Here is a 21,149-nt window from a genome sequence, read left to right on the forward strand (position 1 = left end):
ATTCTCCAGGCCAGAGCACTGGAGTGGGTAGTCTTTCCCCTCTCCAGAGGATTTTCCCAATCCAGGGATTGAACCAGGGTCTCCTGCATTGCAGGCAGATTCTTTACCAACTAAGCTATCAGGGAAGCCCGATGTGGGGGCAGTGTATGTGTAAAATGGGTCTTTCAGGACATCTCCCATCATGGAGGGCTTGAAATAATGACAGTGTAACAAGGGAGAGCATTTCTTTTCTTGGAAAGTCCAGCTTCTCCCTCTTTGGTTTAACTTTGCCCTGGGGTTGACCAGCAGTAAAAGGTAGACATTGGATGGAGCTTCTCAGAGCATTTATTTTTCCTGATTACGAGGCTGGGAGTAGGGCGCAGCTGAAAACTGCACATTAGTGGTGTGAGTGCTAGCTTGAATGCAGGGGGTGAAGCGGGGCTTTGCGTGGAGGGAGCAGAAGAGCGCAAACAGCTCTGGAGCAGCTGAGCCAGAAGGAAGGATGTGAGGGTGGCTATCAGTGATGCAGGAGGCACTGGGAGCAACTGCCAAGGGTGAGGACCCCCCCCCCCGCCCTGACCCCGAGCCCACCCCATCCCTGGATCTCCATGTTTCTTCCTTAAGTTAAAAACCAATTCCTTGAGGCAGCTCAGGCGACAAGGATCAGCAGTCACAGGTTGGAGAGCCGAGTGTGCTCTGGCCAGCAGAGCCAGGATCTGGTCGGACAGTCGCTCAGGCCTCCTCAGCTGTAGCGTCAATGCCTGCATATGTGAAGTTCTCAAACAGCGACATGTTCACATAGGCCTGGGGAGCAGAGCAAGCTTTAGTTGGGGGCCAGGGACTGGGGTATGCCTGCCCTGGAGGTCCTTGACTTCCATATGGTTGGGGTACGGGAAGAGACACTGATCCGTACTGGAGACTCAAGATGACCCCATGGCCAAGGGTGGTCCTCACCAGCCCAGAGCAGCAAGAATATCAGACCACAGCTGGGAAGCTAACATGAGAGACCCCTGACACAATGTTAGATAGGTGTTTTTTCATGCCCTTATCTACTGAATTGATGGCTAATGCATTCATCCATTCATTTACTTATTCTTGTATTCATAAGGCTATTTCTGCTGATTTACCCATTTTTATGGTTGCTTGACTATTCCTTCATTCTTAAGATAGTTGAATAATTCCTATAACTACTTAGCTCAGTTGATAAAGAATCTGCCTGCAATGCAGGAGATCCCAGTTCAATTCCTGGGTCAGGAAGATCCCCTGGAGAAGGGATAGGCCACCCACTCCAGTATTCTTGGGCTTCCCTGGTGGCTCAGCTGGTAAAGAATCCACCTGCAATGTGGGAGACTTGGTTCAATCCCTGGGTTGGGAAGATCCCCTGGTGAAGCAAATGGCTACTCACTCCAGTATTCTAGCCTGGAGAATTCCATGGAATGCATAGTCCTTGGGATTGCAAAGAGTCAGACATGACTGAGCAACTTTCGCTTTCATGGTTATTTGATCATTCCTTCATTCCTAAGATAGTTTAATAATTCCTGTAACTAGTCATTAATTCATATTTAAGTGCTGTTTTCATATTACTCATTTTCACGTACTTCTTCACTTAGATTTATTTGATAATTCATTTACTTATAGTATTATTACATTAGACTCAGTTAATCACGTGTTTTTTGTCATGCGGCTCACAGGATCTTAGTTCCCAGATGAGGGATCAAACCCATGCCTCCTGTAGTGGAATCGTGGCGTCCTAACCACTGGACCACCAAGCAATTAAGGAATTCCCTTAATTAGTTTATTTGTATGATTATTATATCACTCATCCACTAATTCTATACATGCATTCGTTCAGTTACTGTGTTATCCATCCATCCATTTGGTGAGCTGACCATTCATGCATTCCACCCTGGCGCTGTGCCAGGTGAGAAGAGGTGTCCATGATGAGAAAGGGCTGATGACCCCAGCAGAGGAAAGCAGGGAATCCTGGACGTGGGCTCTGGGACAGGGACTTGCTGCTGAAGCTGATCAGTGGCCTTGGAAGGCTTTAGGAAGGCCGAGGGTCCCACTCGGTGAGAGCTAGACAGGGCGCTACACCCCAGGGCCCAGTTTAGCTGTGCTGCAGCTGTTGGTGGGGACAGGGCCACGGAGACTGCTGCCTTCTGGCTCCTGTGGGCACTGTGAGGGCACTCCTGTGAGCTCAGTGAGCCCAGCTCTCCCCACACCCTGGTGCTCTCCTCACCTTCCTGGCTTCCAGCATTCGGCCCAGCTGTAGCGCGATCTGGGCAAAGGGGGGTCGCTCGTACGGACGGTCCCGCCAGCACTGCCGCATCAGCTCGTACCTGCGGGTGGGGATCGATGAGATGAGGGTCAGGGCCTGCTGGGGTGACTGACAGGGGGCCCGGGGCTCGAGGCTGAGGGACTCACACTTCATCGTCACAGTTGCGAGGCTGCTCCATGCGGTAACCCTGTGGCAGCTTCTCATATAGCTCGGCACACGTCATGCCGCAGTATGGGGTGCCCCCTGTGGGAGGGCGATGCTCTCTTAACCCAGGGCCCAGGAGGAGGGGGATGGGGGTCAGGGAAAGGTGGGGGCCCTCTGGGGAACAGGGCTCAGGGACTCACCAAGGCTCACGATCTCCCAGAGGAGGACCCCAAAAGACCAACTGAAATGAGGAGGATGCACTGAGTTACCTTCTAGGCCCTGGGGCCCAGCAGCTTAATGTCTACCTACCCTAGCCTTGGCCAGGTATGGTCTCTGCTACTGAAATTCCTTCACAGCCTCCCAGGCTCAACATAATCACAGCTAACATTTTTACTGTGCACTTGCTGTGGGCCAGGCAGTCATCATTTAATGTATATGTTAATTCATCTACCCCACACACCAACCCTACGATATAGGCACTATTATTATCCCCATTTCACAGACAGGGACACTGAGGCACTGAGAGGTTAGCTAGCTTACCAAGGTCACACAGTTAGCAAGTGGCAGAGCTGGGATTCAAACTCTGGCAGTCTGGCTGCAAAGCCCTTGCTCTTAGCTGCCTCTTATATTGTAACAGCAGCTGGGAAGATGAGAGGTGGCTGAGGCCAGGGTGGGAGTTCTAGTTGGGGGAGACATTTCAGGGGACCTGGGGCAGAAGTAGGAAGCAGGGGAGTAGTGGTTAGAGGGGTGCTGGTGTGGTAGACAGTGAGCTAGGCAGGCCAGGCTGAAGAGCTTGGGGAAGGGCCAGGACCAGGGCTGGAGTGCTGAGCAGGCCAGGTTGAAGAGAGGGGCCGGGGTGGCTGTCTGGAGGAGGGAGCGCAGAAGCGGCTTCTTAGGGGTCATGCTCTGGTTAGGTTCTCCGGTGGGGATGACCTGCCCTTCAGAGAGGAAGGTCAGAGCATTCTTTCGAGTGGTCTCTCCATTTGCCCAGGCGTTATCCACCAGCAGCCCCATACCTCTCCAAGGCATCCTCCAGTCTCTTAGTCAAACACAGCCCTAAACCTCTCCTACTCCAATGCTACCTCTGAAACACCTTCCAAGATGAAGCTTCCTTCCCCCCCTCCCAACCCCACCTTCCCATTAAGATGCTGGGCATGGCCAAGGCATGCTTAAGACACATCCGTGTCACATCTGTGTCATACCTGGAATACACCCTCGGGGCAGCCAAGTCATGCCTTGGACAACCTGAGACATCTCTGAGGTGTGTCCAGGTCACACCTACATGCATCCTTAGGGGACCAAACCCTCCTGCCTGTCTGCACTCCCACACTCACACATCACTCTTGGTGGTGTAGACGCTGTAGTTCAGAGACTCAATGGCCATCCAGCGCACTGGGAGACGCCCCTGGGAGGGAGAGGGTTTGAGGGGTTGGGTAAGGAGAAAGGGCTGTTCAGCAGGTTCTGGGAGGCAGGGCGAGGCACGGCCCCGAAGGGGAGGACTGAAGGAGACTTACCATAGTCTTCTTTACATAAACCTCCTCCCCCCGAGAAAGGCCAAAGTCTGCAATCTTGGAGGCCAGGTTCTCTCCGACCAGCACGTTTCGGGCAGCCAAGTCCCTGTGGATGAACTGCAGGCATGGTTAGAAGTCAGGGACGATGGAGGATGATGGAGCCTGGGACTCCAGGGCCAGGGAGGGGGTCCGCCTCATGGCTGGCTTCCTGGCCCCCTCTGTGCCTTTAGTAGCCCTTTGCTCTTCTGCCCACCTACCCCAGGCCTCAACCTGGATCAGAGTCTCGTGCCTGGGAAAAACCACAGTGGGGGCTGTCATCCCTTCCTACTTGTGATCCCGGCCATGGCCAAGTTCAGGCTGTATCCTTCTCCTGGGACAATGGTTGACTTTTCCCCAGTGACCACACTGGACCTTCTCCTCTTTGAATGCTCCCTGACCCCGTCTCTCCCTGGCCTCTCCCCGACCCCTGCTCCACTGATGAGAGTGGAAAGGCCCTTCTCTTGCCCAAAGCGATCTCTCCCTTGAGTTCCAGATCCTCCCCATTGGGCCCTCCACCTTCCTCAGAGACCTTGCTCTATCACCCCTCCCTCTGCCTTGGCCCCCTGCCCTCTACTTTCAAAGATACTCAATACATTAACAACTTCAAAATGCCTCCCTTCAGTCTCACATCCCCTCCCCCCTTTCATTCAAGCGGGGTGCCCTTGGACTTGGGTTCAGGCTTCCCATCTGTTCCACCCTTCTTCTGGTGAGTCTCACCCACTCCCTGGCCACCAGCACCCCTATCTTTGAAGTGACAGCTTCCAGACTGTTGTCCCTGGTCCAGGCCTCCTTTCTTGGTTCTAGGCTGACAGTTGCAAAATGCTAAGCCACACCCCCAAACACAGACCTGCTTTGGGGGTGGTCTCACCCACTCACCCAGGCCAGCAGTTTGGGGTCACATTCTCTCTATCCTCAATCCCATATCCAATTAGAGCCTGCTGATTTGATCTCCTGAAGTTCACTTGATGGTCTTCCCTCATCCCTCTAGCCCACCTTCCCCAAAGACACACACACACACACACACACACACACACACACACACACACACACACCTGCTTCTCACTCAGGTACTGCATGCCATTGGCAGCATCACTGGCAAAACGCAGCAGCTGCCGAGAGCTGAGGGTGGAGGCTGTTCCATGTTCCCGGGCAAAAGCTGGGTCAGTTTCCAGGACCCGGCTCTTGCGCAGAAAATCCAGCAGATTCCCATAGGGGGCATATTCAATGGCGATATACAAGTAACCTGGGAGGTGAGGAATACAGGGTGGTGATTTATACTCAGACACCTGGGATGGCAGCAGGCACCTTATGGTACTAGATAGAGAACCTGGTGCATGAAGGAGAACCAATAGTGATGTTTTGGTGTTCTGAAGCTTCCTATAAGCTACTAGAGGTATTGGCTGATGATGGGTTTGGAAGAAGGGGTAGGGGATGAGTTGGAGGCTCACCTCGGTTCTCACAGGCCCCCAAGAGGTTGATGATGTTCGGATGATGCCCCAATTTGCACAGAACTTCCAGTTCTCCCGCAAAGTCACGATGATCATTTTCAGAGGCATACTCTGTGTAAAGAATCCAATATCACTTTTGCCAGAAATAATCCTGGAGAAAGGGTGTGGGCTGTTGAGGGCTGGGGCCAGTTGCTGGTGGAAGCTAGGTGGGGCCTAGCGTTGAGGGAGAAAGGAGAGGGTCAGGGCTGGGGCAGGGGTTGCTCTCAGCGGACCTTTCAGCATCTTGATGGCAGCGTTCATCTTGAGTCCATCCTTCTTGATCATGGCCCGGATGACCTGGCCGAAGTTACCCTCTCCAATGAGATCCTCAAAGGTGATGTCCTCCCACTCCAGCACTGGGTAATTTAGGGGCTCGGGCTGAGGTTTTGGCCGCCGGGTCAGCGTCAAGGTGCCTGAGCTGAACTGCAGAATGGTCTCCTCGCCCTTCACAGGATGGGACAAGTAGGCAGACAGTCCACACAAGAGACAGGGGCAGCAAGATGCAGAGACAGGCAGACAAAACAGTGATCAGACAAACAGAGACCCAGACAGAGGGCACCCTGGTGGCCAGCCAGGCATGGACAGACAAAGGATGCATACTGAGACAGAATCATATGGGATGGAGCCACAGGCGGGCCAGTGGGTAGACGGATGTCCAGAGAGAAATGCAGAGACTGCAGGCTGGAGATCTGGTGTGTGGGCTCTGAAGGAACACGGAGTGGGTAAAATCGCTGGAAGCCACGGCATGAGTCAGTGGAAGGTTGATACTCCTAACACTGAAACCAAGAGGCACTGGAGTGAGCTGTGATGGGAGCAATGAGCCTCCCCTTATTCTGCCAATCCCCCGGCCAGGCTGTGTTGTCACCAGGGACGCTCTGGAGTGGATTCTGGCCTTGAGCAGTGGATCAGGGTATGTTTAGTGAGCACCTACTCCATGCTAAGCCTAGAGCAGCGGGCAGCCAGTGGAGTGGTTTTCTTCTCCATAGCAGAGAAGCAGAGATGACCCCTGTCCACCCACTTGGCAGCGCCCATAGCTCTCAAACCGCCCAGGACCTGAAGACAGAAAGAACATAACAGAGAAGACCATCCATTTGTCCTAGCCAAGTAGGACCTGGGCTACCTGGGCAGGGCTGAGAGCAGGGAAAGGAAATAGCTGAATGGGACCGTGGGCAGCACCAATATGAGAATAGAAAGAATGGTTAAGATAGATCTGTTGGGGTGTGGATCCCTATATGAGCTGCAGCCCAGCTTGATGGGAGAGGTCTGAGGACACAGGTCACATGGATTCACAGGAAACATAGACAACTGAGAGCGCACACCTGCATGCACATGCACGTGTTCTAGAGGAGGCCAGTAGGCAGGGCGGCCGTGAGAGGTGCATGTGGACGTGCGCTTGTACAGGAGAGCAAGTGGAGGGACACACGTCAGGGATACAGGTGCATACAGATGGGGGCATTCACAGATGGGCACACTTACGCCCAGCACACGCATTCATGCACACAGATACCCGCACAGAGGTGCCTGGGGCAGGGGTATGTCTTGATATATGTTAGGATGCTACATCCGTTTAAGGCTACTTTCCTGCTCCTTCCCTTCACATTCATACCCCTGACCCTCCCCCACCACAGCCAGGCCGCTTTTTGCACACACTGACCTCAGAGGGAGGCCAACACAGCCTGGAACAAAGAAGCCGATTGAATCTCTGAAGGGAGTATTTTAGAGGCATGGTAGAGACAACAGCCTTGGACACTAGGCTTTCTATCACAAGGATCAGCCCTTGAGAGAGAAGAGGGTTTTTTTTTTTTTTTTTTAACGCCAAAACTTCTCTGTAAATACCGAGTCCAGGCACGGAGGACCCAGGGCAGAGTTCGGATCATAAGTGACAACAGTGGGGAAGATTCCAGAGGAGAGAGAGGTGGAGGGGCGTGACAGATGGGGTGATGCTGGGGTTCCTGAAGGGGAGTTTGCACCCTCCCCCAGTCCTTACCCCCTCAGTCGGGGCCTGGTGCTCAGGTTTACAGGGAAGACAAGAAGAGTAGGGATGCCTGTGCTTCTCGAAAGGAGTGACAGGTGAGGCTGCAGGCTCAGCTCAACTCGAGAGCGGTAGAAACAGTTGTAGGAGCAGCTGCAGCAATGGATCTGAGGGTTGCAGAATATGCTGCTCTCTGCAAGGTCAGGGAAGGCCCTTGGAGTTCTTAAGTCCAAGGAGGCCCTGGGATTTGCAAAGATGGAGATTGGGATGAGGAACTCAAAGTGCAAGTGCCCTTCTGGCCCAAAGGAGGTTACAGAAGGGCTGAGGACATGAGTCACAGATGCATGCAGGAGGGCCTGGCCAGAGAGAGGTCCTCATGAAGCCCAGGCATTCTCCATGTTCTCATCAGGCCTCCCAAGCATCCATCACCCCTCATGGGAAGGGGGAGAACCCTGAACTGACCCTGGTGCAACATGGACATAACTGAATGATTCTGAACTGGGAATACTAAATATTTCATGACTAATATACCTGGGCTCAGGAGCTGAGTTCAATTCTATAGAAATGGAGAAAATTACACATTGCACCCTTGTATGCTATTGGAGAAGGAAATGGCAACCCACTCCAGTGTTCTTGCCTGGAGAATCCCAGGGACGGGGGAGCCTGGTGGGCTGCCATCTATGGGGTCACACAGAGTCGGACATGGCTCAAGTGACTTAGCAGTAGCAGCAGCAGTATGCTGTTGAGTATAGTCTTACACCTAAACATCCATGCGTGCACACATACACACTCACAGTGTACAAATACTTGTGTGTATACAGGTAGACACATATATACGTAGGGTCTGCACACGTGTGCCCAGCGGCGGGTACAGGTGACTGACCGATCCTGACTGGTAGGTGAAGGTGCGTCTGCGATGCAGGCAGCTTTTGCGGATGCACGCCAAGGTGAGGAGGGCAGCCAGGATGGTGAGGCAGGTGGCAGACACAGAGCCCACCACAGCCAGGACCAGCTGTTGATCCAGGCCCTCTTCAGCTGCATGGATCTCTTGGACTGGGCCCTCAATCTGCAGCCCTGGACACCAGAAGAGGGGCAGATCACAGAGATGCCTGGGTCAGGGAACCTGGAGGCCACCACGGGGGCACACAGAGGTGGAGGTCAGAGATCCCAGTACCAGGGAGGGAGCAGGGATGTCAGGCCTAGGACCAGCAGGTTGCTGGAATGTCATGGTTTTCCCAGCACTCAGACAATGGGTCATAAAAGGGAAGGGTCGGGCTCCCCTGGTGGGTGATCCAGTGGTTAAGAATGCGCCTGCCAATGCCGGGGACAGGGGTTCGATCCCTGGTTCTGGAAGATTCCTCACACCTCGGGGCAACTAAGCCTGTGTGCTAGAACTACTGAGCCTGCACATCAGAGCCCTCGAACCACAACTACTAAAGCCTGTGCTCCGCGACAAGAGAGAAGCCATTCCAATAAGGAGTCTGAGCACGGCAACTAGAGAGTCGTCCCCGTCGCCACAACCAGAGAAAGCCTGCACACAGCAAAGACGGCCCAGTGCAGCCAAAAATAAAAAAAAGAAGAGCCACGCCAAAGAAAACGGAAGAAATGAAAGAAGGGAAGGGTCAGGGCCCCCACTGCCCGGTGTCATATCACTCGTTGGGAGGGGCCCAGGAGGCCCTAGATCCAAGGCAGGGGATCATGTGCCAGGGAGAGCACCTGAGACCGACCGCGTGGCCCGGGCAGCCCCTCATCTCACCATTGCCCAAGGTGGACTGTTCGACCACGTTGCTCCAGTCACCGGGGCCCTGGACACTGGCCCGCACGCGGAAGAGGTAGCGCGTGCTGGCGTTAAGGCCGCGGACGATGGTGGTCGTCTCCTCGGGCCTGTCCACGTCCATCCACAGCGGGTCTCCGGAGCCCCCCGCCACCTGCACCTCCACGATGTATTTGGATATAGGCCCGGCTGGAGCTTCGGGGCGCTGCCACATCAACTGGATCTCAGAGTCTGAAAGGGCCTGGGCATGGAGGTGTCGGGGGGCTGGGGGCCCTGGGGAGATTGGGGTGGGAAGTGGGGGCTCAGATGGGACCAGGCTGTGTGACTGCGGGGTCAGACAGAGCCGTTCTAGCTGTGTCCCCAGCTCTACTGACCCCAGAATGGGAGATCCGCTGCCGACTTTCCTGCTTCTTCGTGGGCTGTCTATTCCTCTTGCTGTGGCCTCCTTCACCAATGAGCTTCTGCTTCCCCGGACATCCCAAGTCTTCCTTGTAGTGTCCCCATGTCCCCCAGGCCCCACGTCCTCCTCACGCCCCACCCCCTCCCGTGACCTCCCTGGGCTCTCCTCTGTCCTAGTCACTCTTGGAGGCCCACATCCTCCTGGCATCCTGGATCCTCCCGTGTCCTGTCCTCCCTGTGCTCCTGTCTCCTGACATCCAGATCCTCCCTGCGCCCGTTTCCACGTCCTGTGGTCTCTGCCTGTCCATCCAGGCTCCTGTAACCTCCCATGTCCTTCCCGGCCCCGTGTGTTCCCTGCGTGCCCTGCCCTCCCTCATCACGAGCCCGCCACCCCCTCCCGAGCGTACCGCTGGGGGGCAGAAGCACGCGTGCGGCGGGCGAGGCCGGGCCCAGGAGGGTGCAGTGGTAGAGCCGCACGTCCAGCTGGTAGTGGGTGCCAGGCGTGAGTCCGGTCAGGAGGGCAGTGCGGGCCTGGGGGGACGAGACGTTCTCCCGCCGCTCCTGTCCCCGGGCCCCGTCCCACAGGCGCAGCAGGAAACCATCGCCCACCAGCGGCCCCGGCACCGGGGGTAAGGACCAGCTCACTCGCAGCCGGTCGGGGCCCTCCACATGCCAGCCCTCCAGCCACGGCTTCAACAAGGGCTCTGGGGCCAGAGGTAGAGGTCAGAACTGTCTGGTAGGTCCTGGGGGCCGGACGGGATGGTGAACCCCCAGGGACAACCTCCAGTGGGAAAGGCAGGGAGCCCCAGGGCCGACAGGCCGAGACAACCCCGGAGCGAGAACACGGGACAGTGACCCCTGGGGAGCAGAAAGGGGTGACTCTGGGCCTCTCACCAGGACAGTCTGTAGTCATAAGGGTGGGAGGCCCCCAGGCCCCCTCGCCCCCTTCCCCCGGCCGGCTCAGCTGCACACGGACACTGTATCCCGTCTTTGGCCTCAGGTTCATTAATGTCACGTTCTCACTGGGATCCACTGGGGGCAGGGCACACAGCATTCAGTCCCAACTCGTCCAGAAGCCTCCGCCCTCCCTTCAGCCCCTCTCTTCTCCGCACACTCCCCACTCCCTTCCATCCCTCCATCCCCCTCATTACTGTCTGGCACCCCATCCTGCCCCTAGCTCTTGCCCCCTCACCCACGATGGTCGACCAGGCCATGGTGCTGTCCTGGGGCCTGTAGTGCAGGCGAACGGAGGCGACGGGTCCGTCCCCAGAGAAGGAGACTAGCGGGGAGACCACGAGCTGGCGGCTCTGCTTGGCCAGAAGCCTCGGGGCGGTCAGGGGCACTGGCGGCACTGCCAGGAGACTCAGGGTAAGGCGTGGCCCACACAGCCCACCCAGCCCTCGGACACAGAGGCAGACTCTGCGCTCTGGGCATCAAAGGTAACTCTGGGTCTCAGTTTGGACCTGGGGACCCCCCTGGGCTGGGGAGAGACCAGGTGCAACAGATGATCAAAGTGGCCAGGGCCTAGGGAGGACAACTCGGGGCGTAGGGACTCGGAAACAAGGAGATGAGGGTGTCCCAGAAGATGTTAAGTGAGGAAGAGACATGGCCAGACAGGGGTTTGGGGGAGGGTGCTCTACCATGCAATGTGGGGGAGGACAAAGAGGGCTCGAGTCCCAGGCAGTGTCACCCAGCTCTCTGCCCCTCCCCATCATTCATCACTCTCTTAATTAAAAAAAAAGTAGCAGATGATGAAGCACCTGCTCGACCCAGATACTTCCTGTGCATGGCCTCTAATTCTGACAACTGCCTTTAGGCAGGGCTCATCATCCCTATCTTAAGAATGAAGAAACTGAGGCTCAGAGACATGGAACGACCTGCTTAAGGACATGCAGCCAGGGTTTAAACAAAGTCTGTCTGACCAGGCCATCTAAAATCAGCCCATCTTATCCCAAACAGCTTTTGTGTTCCTGCTTAGCTTCCTCACCCCATGGTCACTGTCTTTCCTGCCTTAGATCTTCTGTCCAGATTATTGCATTAATGTCTCAACTGGTTCCCTTGCCTTGTCCAAACATTTACCAGACGGATTTTCTAAGGAAAAGGGATATATGTATGGATGAGTGCATGCATGGATAAATGGAGGGATGGGGGAAGGGAGGAGGGTCAAGGAGGATGCAGGGGTGTGGTAGAAGGGGTGGGAAGGAACAATGTTGTCGGGCAGGAACACTCATGTAAGGAAGAAGTGCTGGCCTGGAGGGAGAGGAAGGTCCAGTTTGGATCCTATGGAGCCCTGGGCCTGCAGCTCACGCAGAAGATTAGGTGACCTGGAGTAGGGCCCCTGACTCGTGCACCAGGTGACTTCCCCACTGACTTCAGAACCAGACCCCCATTACACAGAGGTCTGGAGCCCAGGAGAGGGGTCCAGGCTGCAAATCGTTATCTGAGAGTTGCCAGGGAATGGTCGAAATCTTAGGACCAGGTGACATTATAACTACTAATAGCAATAAATGTCAACATACATTGACCACATACCCTGCGTCAGGCACTGTGCCAAATGCTTAAACGCATCATCTAATTTAATCTTCACGGCAATCCTCCCTTGGTAGGATTGCTGATATCCTCCTTTTACAGAGAGAGAAACAAGCTATGAGGGGCAAGGTAACTCGCTTAGATGATGGAGCTAGAATAGGTAGTGAAGATTCAAAGCCAAGTGGCCTGGGGAGAGTGAGAAGAGGAAGGCTGGAGGTGGGACCCTGGGGTGGTGGAGGGGGCGACAGAGAAGTAGAGAGAGGATGGGAAGCAGAGTTGGACAGTGAGAAAGAGGGAGAGGGACAAGAGGTCTGGGCTTGGGTCAGGGGAGGTGGTGGTGGGGTCAGGAGCACAGGGAAAGAGGACCAGGGGGTGCGAGGGGGTGTGAACGTCTGATGCTTATGGTGGTGCAGAAGGTGGGGGACACCTAGACTGGGGTGGGGGTGCTTGGCTATCAACAGTCTCGGGCACTGGCAGCTGCCTCCTTATTCACCGGGAAGCACTTCTGGGAAATGAAACAGGTCCACAGCCCCAGGCACTCCCCTGTTGTAGCACTGGGTGCCTGGTGGTGTGACTTGGGGTTGGAGGGAACACAGCCTCGCAGAAGTGGAGAGAAAGGCACTGTGTATCTGTGGGGTGGGGGAGATAGAAAGGAAGCATTGCCCAGGGCAAGGCTGGAGAGTGCCCCATTTCTGGGGCATGGGTTCCCTTTCCAGGTGGGACTGAGCTATGCTCCAGCCTGGAGAGTGCCCGGTCCAGGCCTCAGGCTGACCACAAGCCCTCTTCTCTGCCTGGGGCTGGGCTGTGACCTTACATGCTCTTGCTCTTCCTGCTTCTATCTGAGCAGCCTCGGCTAGCGCCCACTCTATCTGTCATCTATCCTCCATGGACCCAGGACATCACTGACCTTTGACATTGATCCTGAAGCGTCGACTATCCTGGCCACCAGACGTGGACACGCGGCATTCCCAGAGTCCACTGTCCCCAAGAGCCAAGCGGGGCACCTCAAACTCAGCTGTGGTTCTATCTGGCTCCACAATGGCCTTGGTGGACTGAGAGAGGCAGGGGAAAGGGACAGGCCTCAGAGAAAGTGTGCCATGTGGCAGAGGTTTGTGTGTTTGTCCAGGCTGACGAGGAGATAGAAACTGGGAGGTGGTCCCTCAACAATCAGCCTGACCCAATTTGAGCTGTGGTCAGGCCAGTGGGCAGAGCCTGCAGAAAGCCCCGAGGGGTGGAGGAGCCTGGGGGTGGGCAGAGGCCCTGGACCCCCAGAGGCCCAGGGGTCATGGGGCTCACCAGGAGCACCGTGCCATCCGGCTTGCGGAGCTCCATGCTTCCCCGGACTGGGAAGGGGTTCCCCGCTGCGGCACAGTTGATCCGGGGCGTTGTGTCCAAGTTGAACTCCAGTTCTGAGACCATGTCCAAGATCTGGGGGATCCGGTCTGGGGAGAGAGGGGACACTCATCCTGGAGGCCCTATAAGGGCAGACACATGACTGCCACAGAGCCCCCTACCCCCGCCCCCTGAGTCTTTCATCTTAGAGGAGGCACCGCCAGCATCCCAGTCACTCAGGCCTGCAAGCCAGCAAAGTCCGGGCAACACCTCCAGGCCCTCACGCCCACCTCGACTGGCCCCCGAATCTGCCTCTTGTGCCCTCCGCCTCCTCAGACCCTCCCACACCGACAGCAGACCCCTCGCCAGCCTCCAGGTTCAGGCCTCTCTCATTTCTGGGAGAGAAATGTGACAGATCCTCTGGGCGCTCCCGCTCCCTCCCCAGCAGCTGGGGTCCTCTCTCAACCCACACCTGACAGCGCTCCGACCTCGTCAACCCCCCCTGCGGGGCTATCATATTCAGTGCGAACCCTGCAGCCTGTCATTCAAACGCCCCAAGAGCTGACCTCTTCTGACCTCGTCCAGAGCCTCTCCTCATGCCACTGTCCCGGTATTAAAGCTTGAGTCCCCCGGCCTTTGCCCTGCTCTCTCCCTAGCCATCTTTCTCCCGTCCTTCAAACCCCATCTGAGATCACGCCTCTTTCCAGAGGCCCTCCCTGACTCTCTCAGGTTGGTCAGGGCTCCCTCGGGGCTCCCACCCACCCTGGGCTGCTGCCTATCCCCAGGGGAGGAGGGGCTTTGAGCCAGGGGGATGCCTCTGGTGAAGCTGACCTGTTCCTCAGAGCCACACCCGTGCTCCTACCTGACTTCTCACAGTGCATCCCATGCCACCCGGAGGGGCAGACGCAGCCGCTGAAGCGGTCACAAGTACCACCGTTCTGGCACTGGCACTGGAGGCGGCAGTCAGCTCCAAAACGACCTGGGGCGCAGGCTGGGCACAGAGCGGGTGTAGTTAGAGGGGCACAGGTCGGGGGGCAACAAGGGCACAGCTGGGGCCTGGGGGATGCCAGGCTTGGTGGAGAGGGCACTGGTCAAGAGAGCAGGGGACAGTGGAGGGCTTGGTGTGTGAGGCAGGGCCAGAAGGAAGAGTTGGGGCCAGGCTTGCAGCCGGCTGTCTGGTCAGAGACTACAGAGGGTGGATTAGTCAGTACCTTCCTGGCACTGGCTTCCTCTCCATCCAGATCCACAAGAACAGCCGTAGGGGTCTGGGAGGCAGAAGGTGAGGCCCCGGCAGCCTGATGTGCCTGGGCACTGCTCCTGGCAGCTCTGCCCAAAACGGCCTTCTCTGCAGGCTAGAAAGAGGGCATGTGGGTATAGAAGCCTCTGTTGGGTCTCAGCGTTCAAGACCTCCTGGAACATGCTCACCCTCCAAGTCCATCCTCGTGGTTTGAGAGTCTTCTCCCAGCCAGGCATCCTCTCCTGCCCAGGTCCTGGTGCCCCCTCCTCCTTACCCTGCTCACAGCGGGTCCCAGTGAATCCAGGGGGGCACACACACTCGCCGTCCTGGTCATGGCAGACACCTCCATGCAGGCAGCCTGGGCATTCCTTGGTACAGTCTTGTCCCCAGCGCCCCACCTCACAGCCTGCAGGAATGTACTCTCAACAGCTGACCCTCACCCACTGAACCACTGCCTCTGAGGACTGGGGCACCCCTGGGGGCTCAGGGGGATCCACAGGAAGTATGCACAGGGTCCCAACCTCCCATATCACCCACCACCTCTGCCCTCTGCTCCTGACCCCGCACGATGAGTCGAAAGAAGGCGCTGCCCAGTGGGCTGGCTTCCAGGTATGTGGCACTGTAGATGCCGCTCGATGATGGCTGCACGTTTGGGAGCTGCAGCAAAAACTGCCCGTCCTGGGCCTCGTGCCAGTCCAGGGTGTAGAAATAGGATCCTGGGGGCATAAACGGGATAGGGGCCTCAGCATCACACAAGAGCTGGGGTCCCCTCCCTCTGCCCACCTTATCCCGAGTCACATTAGTGTGGGGCAGGCAGAGTGAACAGAGCGGGGGAAGGCACCAGCGAGTGTCTGGACCTGAGCCAGGAATGTAGGAGGCAGCGCCTTTTCCATGCTCCACTAACCACTCAGTAAATCACCAACCCTGTTCAGTCCACGTCCTCCTTGTCTCCTAAAGCTGCCCGCTTTTCTCCACGCTCACTGCCACTACCCTGCTCCCAGCCTCCCACAGCCTTCCAAGCTGTCTTTCTGCCTCCAGTCTCCCTGCTTCCTGTCCATCCTCCACTCAGGGTGACCAGTGAGATTTTCCTCCAATAGACTCCACTGTGGCTGCCCTGCTTAAGCTCTTCAATAGTTCTTCACTGCCCAAGGGACAGCATCGGACTCCTCAACACATCATTTTCACCAGTTTGGCTACCGTGCAGCCCTTTAGCCCCACACCTCTCCACATCTTGACTTCTAGCATTCCTGAACTGCTTTATCTCTTCCAGAAACAATGTGGTATCTCACAGCTTCCTGCCTTTGCTCTTATCAATCCTCCTCCTGGAATGCTTCTCCCCTCTTCTTTGTGCAGTTCATTCCCAGGAGCCTCTCCTTCCAGGATCTGTGGACCCTAATATTAGGGTTCTTGTCCCTGCACCCCTCCCCCTTCCTCTTTGCTCAGGATGGAAGAGAGATTCTAGGGAACACAGGTCTACCTGACTCCACACCTCTTATGAGTTCAGGGACCCTGGAGCTCAGGAGGCAAAACCTTTGGCTCAGGAGTCCAGGGACTCAAGAGGCAGCCAAAGGGCAGCGGGTGTGAGAGCTGAGGCAGGAATCTTTGGGGCCACACAGAAAACTGGCTTCCTCCTCCGCGGTGGCCAGAGGAGCTGACAGGGCCAGGTGGGGGCAGGCCCGGGCTGAGATCCCCAGGCCTGCCCTGGCCCCTGCTCCCATCTGGACAGATCTCTGGAAGAGGCCCTTGCCTGTGCTGGGGCTTTGTTACCCCTTCTCTTCTTCCGCAGGGGGCGGGGGGGTTTCTGCTCCCTGTCAGACATGCTGTGATAGTACTTGCTAACTTCTGGGAGAGCCCAACTGGGAGGGGTTAACACAGCTAACTGGGGGGTGACAGGGAAGGAGGCAGCTGACCATGAGGCCGCTGGTCCTCCAGGCACAGTAGGAGGACATCTCACAGCCAGAGATGAGTTGGATGCAGGTGCTTCCCATAGATCTGGTGCAGGAGAAAGGATGCCCCCACCCCGGAGGCTGGCCAGAGCGGGTAACAGGTGTATGGAGTAACGGCTGTGTCAGGGGCCAGCGTTAGCAGCTTCCAGGGCCACGGAGGTGCCGGGGTGTCAGAACTAAGGGTTTACCTGCCCACCCAGTTCAGACGCCTCCCCCCTTACCGTTGCTCTTCCAGATCACATCTGTCTGTTTCTCCTTGCGCACCCGCGCGGAAAGTACAGCCGTGTCGCCCTTGTTCACTGTGTGTGTGACCTTGTCCGGGAGCAGGTGGGCTGCGAGGCGGATGGAGGGCGGGGTCAGGGGTCAAGGGCAGCCCCTCCTCCCCTCCCCCACCCCCCATCACTGGCGGCGGGACTCACCCCCGGGGCTGTTGTGCACATAGAGGACGCGCGTGCGCCGCGCCCCCGCGCCGCCCACGCAGGAGAAGACGCCCACCAGGTCGGAGGGCTGCGAGAAGCCGCGCACCGTCACTCGGCTCGAGCCGTTGCGGGCGGTGTGCGGGGGCTGCCAGGGCCGCGGCGTGCGCACGATGCGGTCGTCCTTCTCCAGCAGCAGCGGGGGCCCCCAGGCGTCCGAGCCCCTGCCCGCCCCCGCCTCCCCGGACACGCAGGTCAGGAAGAAGCGCTGGGGCTCGGTCAGACGCAGGTCGGCCAGCAGCGTCAGGTCCACCGCCGCCCCTGGGCCGGAACACCGAGCTCCGGTCTGGCAGGGTCCCGGCCCTCCCCCTGCCCCGCCCCCCACCTCTCGCCCCTCTCCTCGAAGCCTCTCCCCTCTCCTCCCCTCCCCCCCAGGCACTGCACTTCATCAGGCACGTCCATCCGCCTCCCTTCCTGTCTCTAGCCCCTTCCCGGTGCACTGGCCCCTTTCCCTCGAGTCTCTTCATCCTAACAGAACAAAAACAAAAACAAAGCCCCTTCCCTAGCCTCCCCATGCCCTCCTTTCTGCAGCCAGATGGCTTCCCTTTACAGCCCAGCCTTCGGAAAGAAAGAATGATCTATGCGCCCCATCACCGTTTCCTCACTCTATTCCTGGCAGTGCCCTTTCCTGACCTGTCTCTACAGCTGCTCCGCAAAGGGGAGCCGCTCTCCCTCCCCCCTCCACTCTGTCCCCCTCAACACCAGATTGCCGGCTAGGAGAGCGCTAAAGATCAGAAGTGTCTTGGAGGGACCCTCCCCTTGCTCTGGTTGCCAGGTCACTCCGGAAGCTGGACCGGTTTGCTGTGCTGGGATTGAAGGCGGGAGAGGCTGCATTCTGCAGCCAGGTGGTTATGGGGCAGAAGGGAAGAAAGCTCTGGTCCCAGCAAAAGGTCAGAAGCAGGGAGGGCAGGCCCTAGGGCCCACTTGGGGCTGAAACATGCATGGACACCAGGTGGGCCTTGGCCTTTGCCTCCTACAGAGCTTCCTCTGGACATACCTATCAAATGCACGAAACTGTGGGAGATAGGGGCTGAAGAGGTGCCTCCTGGAAGATACAGCTGGAGGGTCTTAAAGCTGAGCAGGATACAGGGTGGGGATTGAGGATGAGGACAGGGAGAGGTCATTGGTGGGGAGGACCTTCTAGGCAGAGGACATGCCTTGGTGCATGCTAAGTTGCTTCAGTCGTGTCCGACTCTTTGCAACCCCATAGACTGTAGCCTGCCAGGCTCCTCTGTCCTTGGGGATTCTCCAGCAAGAACACTGGAGTGGGTTGCCGTTTCCTTCTCCAGGGGATCTTCCTGACCCAGGGATCTAACCCATGGTGTATCTTAATGTCTCCAGCATTGGCAGGTGGGTTCTTTATCACTAGTGCCACCTGGGAAGTCCCAGGGCCTGAGTAAACATGTGGAATGAAAAATATCATGGTGTGGACAGGGGGCTGTCCAAGTTCAAAGTGGCTGGGGCATAGGGTGTGAAGCCAGAGCCAGGAGGGACCTCGTAGCGCTGGAGTCTAGGCTCAGCTGAGCCTCCTCAGCCCTGGGACCCCATGCCTTCCCTAGCCCCTCCTACTCTGTCCTTGCCTGTTCACTGCCAAGTGGTTAGTTGGTTTAGATGCTACTTTGCTTGTCAATGGATATTCTTTGAAAGCCTGCCACAAGTAAACGAAGCTGGCTGCCTGTCCTGTGCCAAGCACCTGTTTTCCTTTGGATCCTCACACTCTGCAGAAGTTGGTGTCTTTCCATCCACAGAGGAGGGTCATAAAAATTATTCTCCAGTCTTCCTCTAGCAAGCTCATCCCCTCTCCAGGCTTTCACCATCACTTCTGAATCAGTAACCCTGGGCAGGTCTCTCGGCTCTCCCCAAACTTGCTCTTCTCTGGACTTCCTGCCTCAGCAGACTGCAAAACCCATCTGAGATACAAACTTCGAGACATTTCATACTGCTGCTATCATAATGAGTCTATTGGAGATCAGTTATATGCCACGTCTTTACTTATGTTCTCTTGTTTTATCATCCCAGCTCTCCTGGGAGGTGGGTATTATTACCCCAGTTTTATAGCTGGAAAATTAAGGCTCAGAGAAATAACTTACCCAAGGGCATACAATTAGTAACTGGCAGAGCCTGGTTGTCTGACTCTAAAGTCCACACTTTGAAGCACTGTTCTGACTGGCCCAATCAGTCACAAAATAATTCTGTTTCCTCAGAACCTCTATAGACTTCGTCCCCACCCTCAAGTCTGCCCTTGTTGACTCTCATCCTTGCTTCCATGGACCATCCTGATAGCCACACTCTTCCCTCAGCTTGTCCTCCAAACTGACCCGTTCGAGACCTTGTGACTCTCTGGCCTACAACCTTCCGCGGCTCCCTATTGCCCTCCAGGATGCAGAGCTTGCTGTAGAGCTCCCTTGCAGTTCCCACTGCCCCTCCTGCTGTGCGTTCCCTCCAGAATCCCTCGCTTCCCTGTACTTCCACGCCTCTGAGACTTGTGTCTCTTGTTCTGATTGCCCTGGAGTGAAGACCACTCCTCTGAGTGGAGTTTGTCCTGATCCCTTTCCATCTCCTACCCTGAAGGAGAGTAGGCTGGCTCTTCCGTGCTCCTCTGTGTCTGTTCCGTGCTCACCCAGTGTCCTGGGTCTCCCACTAGACCGCAAGCCTCTCAAGGTGGCCTTTGTGTTCTAATCCTCTTTGGGCAGCACGCTGAAGGAATTGGCTACCACGTATTCAGAAGCTCTTAGCAAGTGCTCTTTGTAAATTACCTCACTGAAACCCAGCTACAGCCATAGGAGGTCAGCATCGTTCAATCTGTTGTATAGCTCTAGAAGTTCTCTGCCTCTTATAGCTCTTGGAATATTGTTGGTACTCAATAAATGTTTGTCGAATGAATAACTGAGTTGAGTCCCACACACCGACTGTATGAGCACCCCTGGAAACTTCAGGGGGCCCAGAGGCTCTGCTGCTCCCCGCTGATGTTCAAATCCGACACAGTCTGTGGCTGCTTCCCTCCCCCCATCCCTAGCTTCTGCCCGGGTTTTCCAGGCCCCGATCCCACTTTCTAGTGAATCAGGGTGTGGAGGAAAGAGATAGCAATGATGATAGGGTTTTCGGGGGTGGGGGTAGTCAAGACCCTGGGCAGGGAGGTTCAGGGGAGACTTACCAACATGAGAAGCCAGGAAGAAGATGGGCAATAGCAAAGGGGGCTCCAGCCAGACCATACTCCGGAGGCTGACTGCGCCAGCCAGCACAAGTGGGGCCCAGGGTCAGTCGCTGGGTCTGGTTGCTCAGGCTGTGCAGTCAGTGTGTTGGTGTTTGGGAGGAAGAGGAAATGAGTTAGCTTGGGTGGGAGGGGTGGCAGGGGAGAGGGGTGGGGAGGACTTATCCTGCTTCTGGGCCTCTAGGCCCCCCTAGTCTGGGGATAGGTGTGGCCTGGAAGGTCCTGGAATGGGGTCACTTAGGGTGGGGGGAGGGTTGTCGTAAGGACAGACCTGGGGACTGTTGGGCCGTTTCCTTTCCCCTCCTCTCCCCGTGGTCCTCAGTCCTGCCAGTGGGCAGGAGGCAGGAGACAGGAAAGGGAGGAAGTCGGTGGCTTCCTCCTATTGAGAAGGGATGGGGAGGATATTGTTCTGGGGTCTCTCCTCCCCCAGCACAAACACACAATTCCTTATGTTTGCACCCCAGGACACAGTTAAATGGGTGTCCTAGAGAGCAGTTCATGTATGTAACACAAGGACCCAGAATGTACACAACGGGACAAAACCACACACTCAGGGCAAAAGCCCTTTGATTCAATCTTGCGTTATTCTCTCAGTTCACAGGTAGCAAAACTGAGGCCTGAGCCTGCAGGGCCTGAGGGCTCTCTGAGGTCGTGGCGAGGCTGGCACCTGAGCTTCTGACTTAGCCGTTCCTCAGGGCTCATGCTAAGCCAACCTACAGAGTGCACAGGGGGTGAATCTCCTGCATTTGCAATCCTTGGCTTAAGCCACTAACAGAGGCTTCAGCACACTCTCTGCCTGATGTCATTATCCTTGGACACTGGGGCAGCAGAAGCC

The 21,149-nt window shown here is 56.5% G+C and overlaps 1 protein-coding gene across 1 annotated transcript; it reads right to left on the reverse strand.

The window, feature by feature from the left end:
* Positions 1–592: 592 nt before the first annotated feature.
* On the reverse strand, positions 593–20,389 carry TIE1 (tyrosine kinase with immunoglobulin like and EGF like domains 1). The gene is made up of 23 exons (XM_052636886.1): positions 20,258–20,389; positions 17,047–17,364; positions 16,849–16,959; positions 15,242–15,397; positions 14,956–15,087; positions 14,656–14,796; positions 14,307–14,435; positions 13,409–13,554; positions 13,020–13,164; positions 10,776–10,934; positions 10,478–10,615; positions 9,991–10,287; positions 9,167–9,457; positions 8,294–8,484; positions 5,672–5,882; positions 5,400–5,510; positions 5,004–5,194; positions 3,916–4,029; positions 3,736–3,806; positions 2,602–2,642; positions 2,404–2,500; positions 2,219–2,318; positions 593–783 (listed from the first exon to the last, which is right to left on the reverse strand). The coding sequence occupies exons 1-23, from the start codon at positions 20,313–20,315 to the stop codon at positions 712–714; spliced, it is 3,420 nt and encodes a 1,139-aa protein (XP_052492846.1). The 5' UTR covers positions 20,316–20,389; the 3' UTR covers positions 593–711.
* Positions 20,390–21,149: the final 760 nt, after the last annotated feature.

The sequence above is a fragment of the Budorcas taxicolor genome, chromosome 3, assembly GCF_023091745.1.
Source record: "Budorcas taxicolor isolate Tak-1 chromosome 3, Takin1.1, whole genome shotgun sequence".
In the NCBI taxonomy this organism is placed as follows: domain Eukaryota; kingdom Metazoa; phylum Chordata; class Mammalia; order Artiodactyla; family Bovidae; genus Budorcas; species Budorcas taxicolor.

Coding starts and splice junctions, on each gene's coding strand:
- TIE1 (XM_052636886.1), bottom strand. CDS start 20,315: ATGGTCTGGCTGGAGCCCCCTTTGCTATTGCCCATCTTCTTCCTGGCT. Junction 10,616..10,775: donor GGCCTGGTCGACCATCGTGG/GTGAGGGGGCAA, acceptor CCCTGCCCCCAG/TGGATCCCAGTGAGAACGTG. Junction 9,458..9,990: donor CGTGCTTCTGCCCCCCAGCG/GTACGCTCGGGA, acceptor CAATCTCCCCAG/GGCCCCCAGCCCCCCGACAC.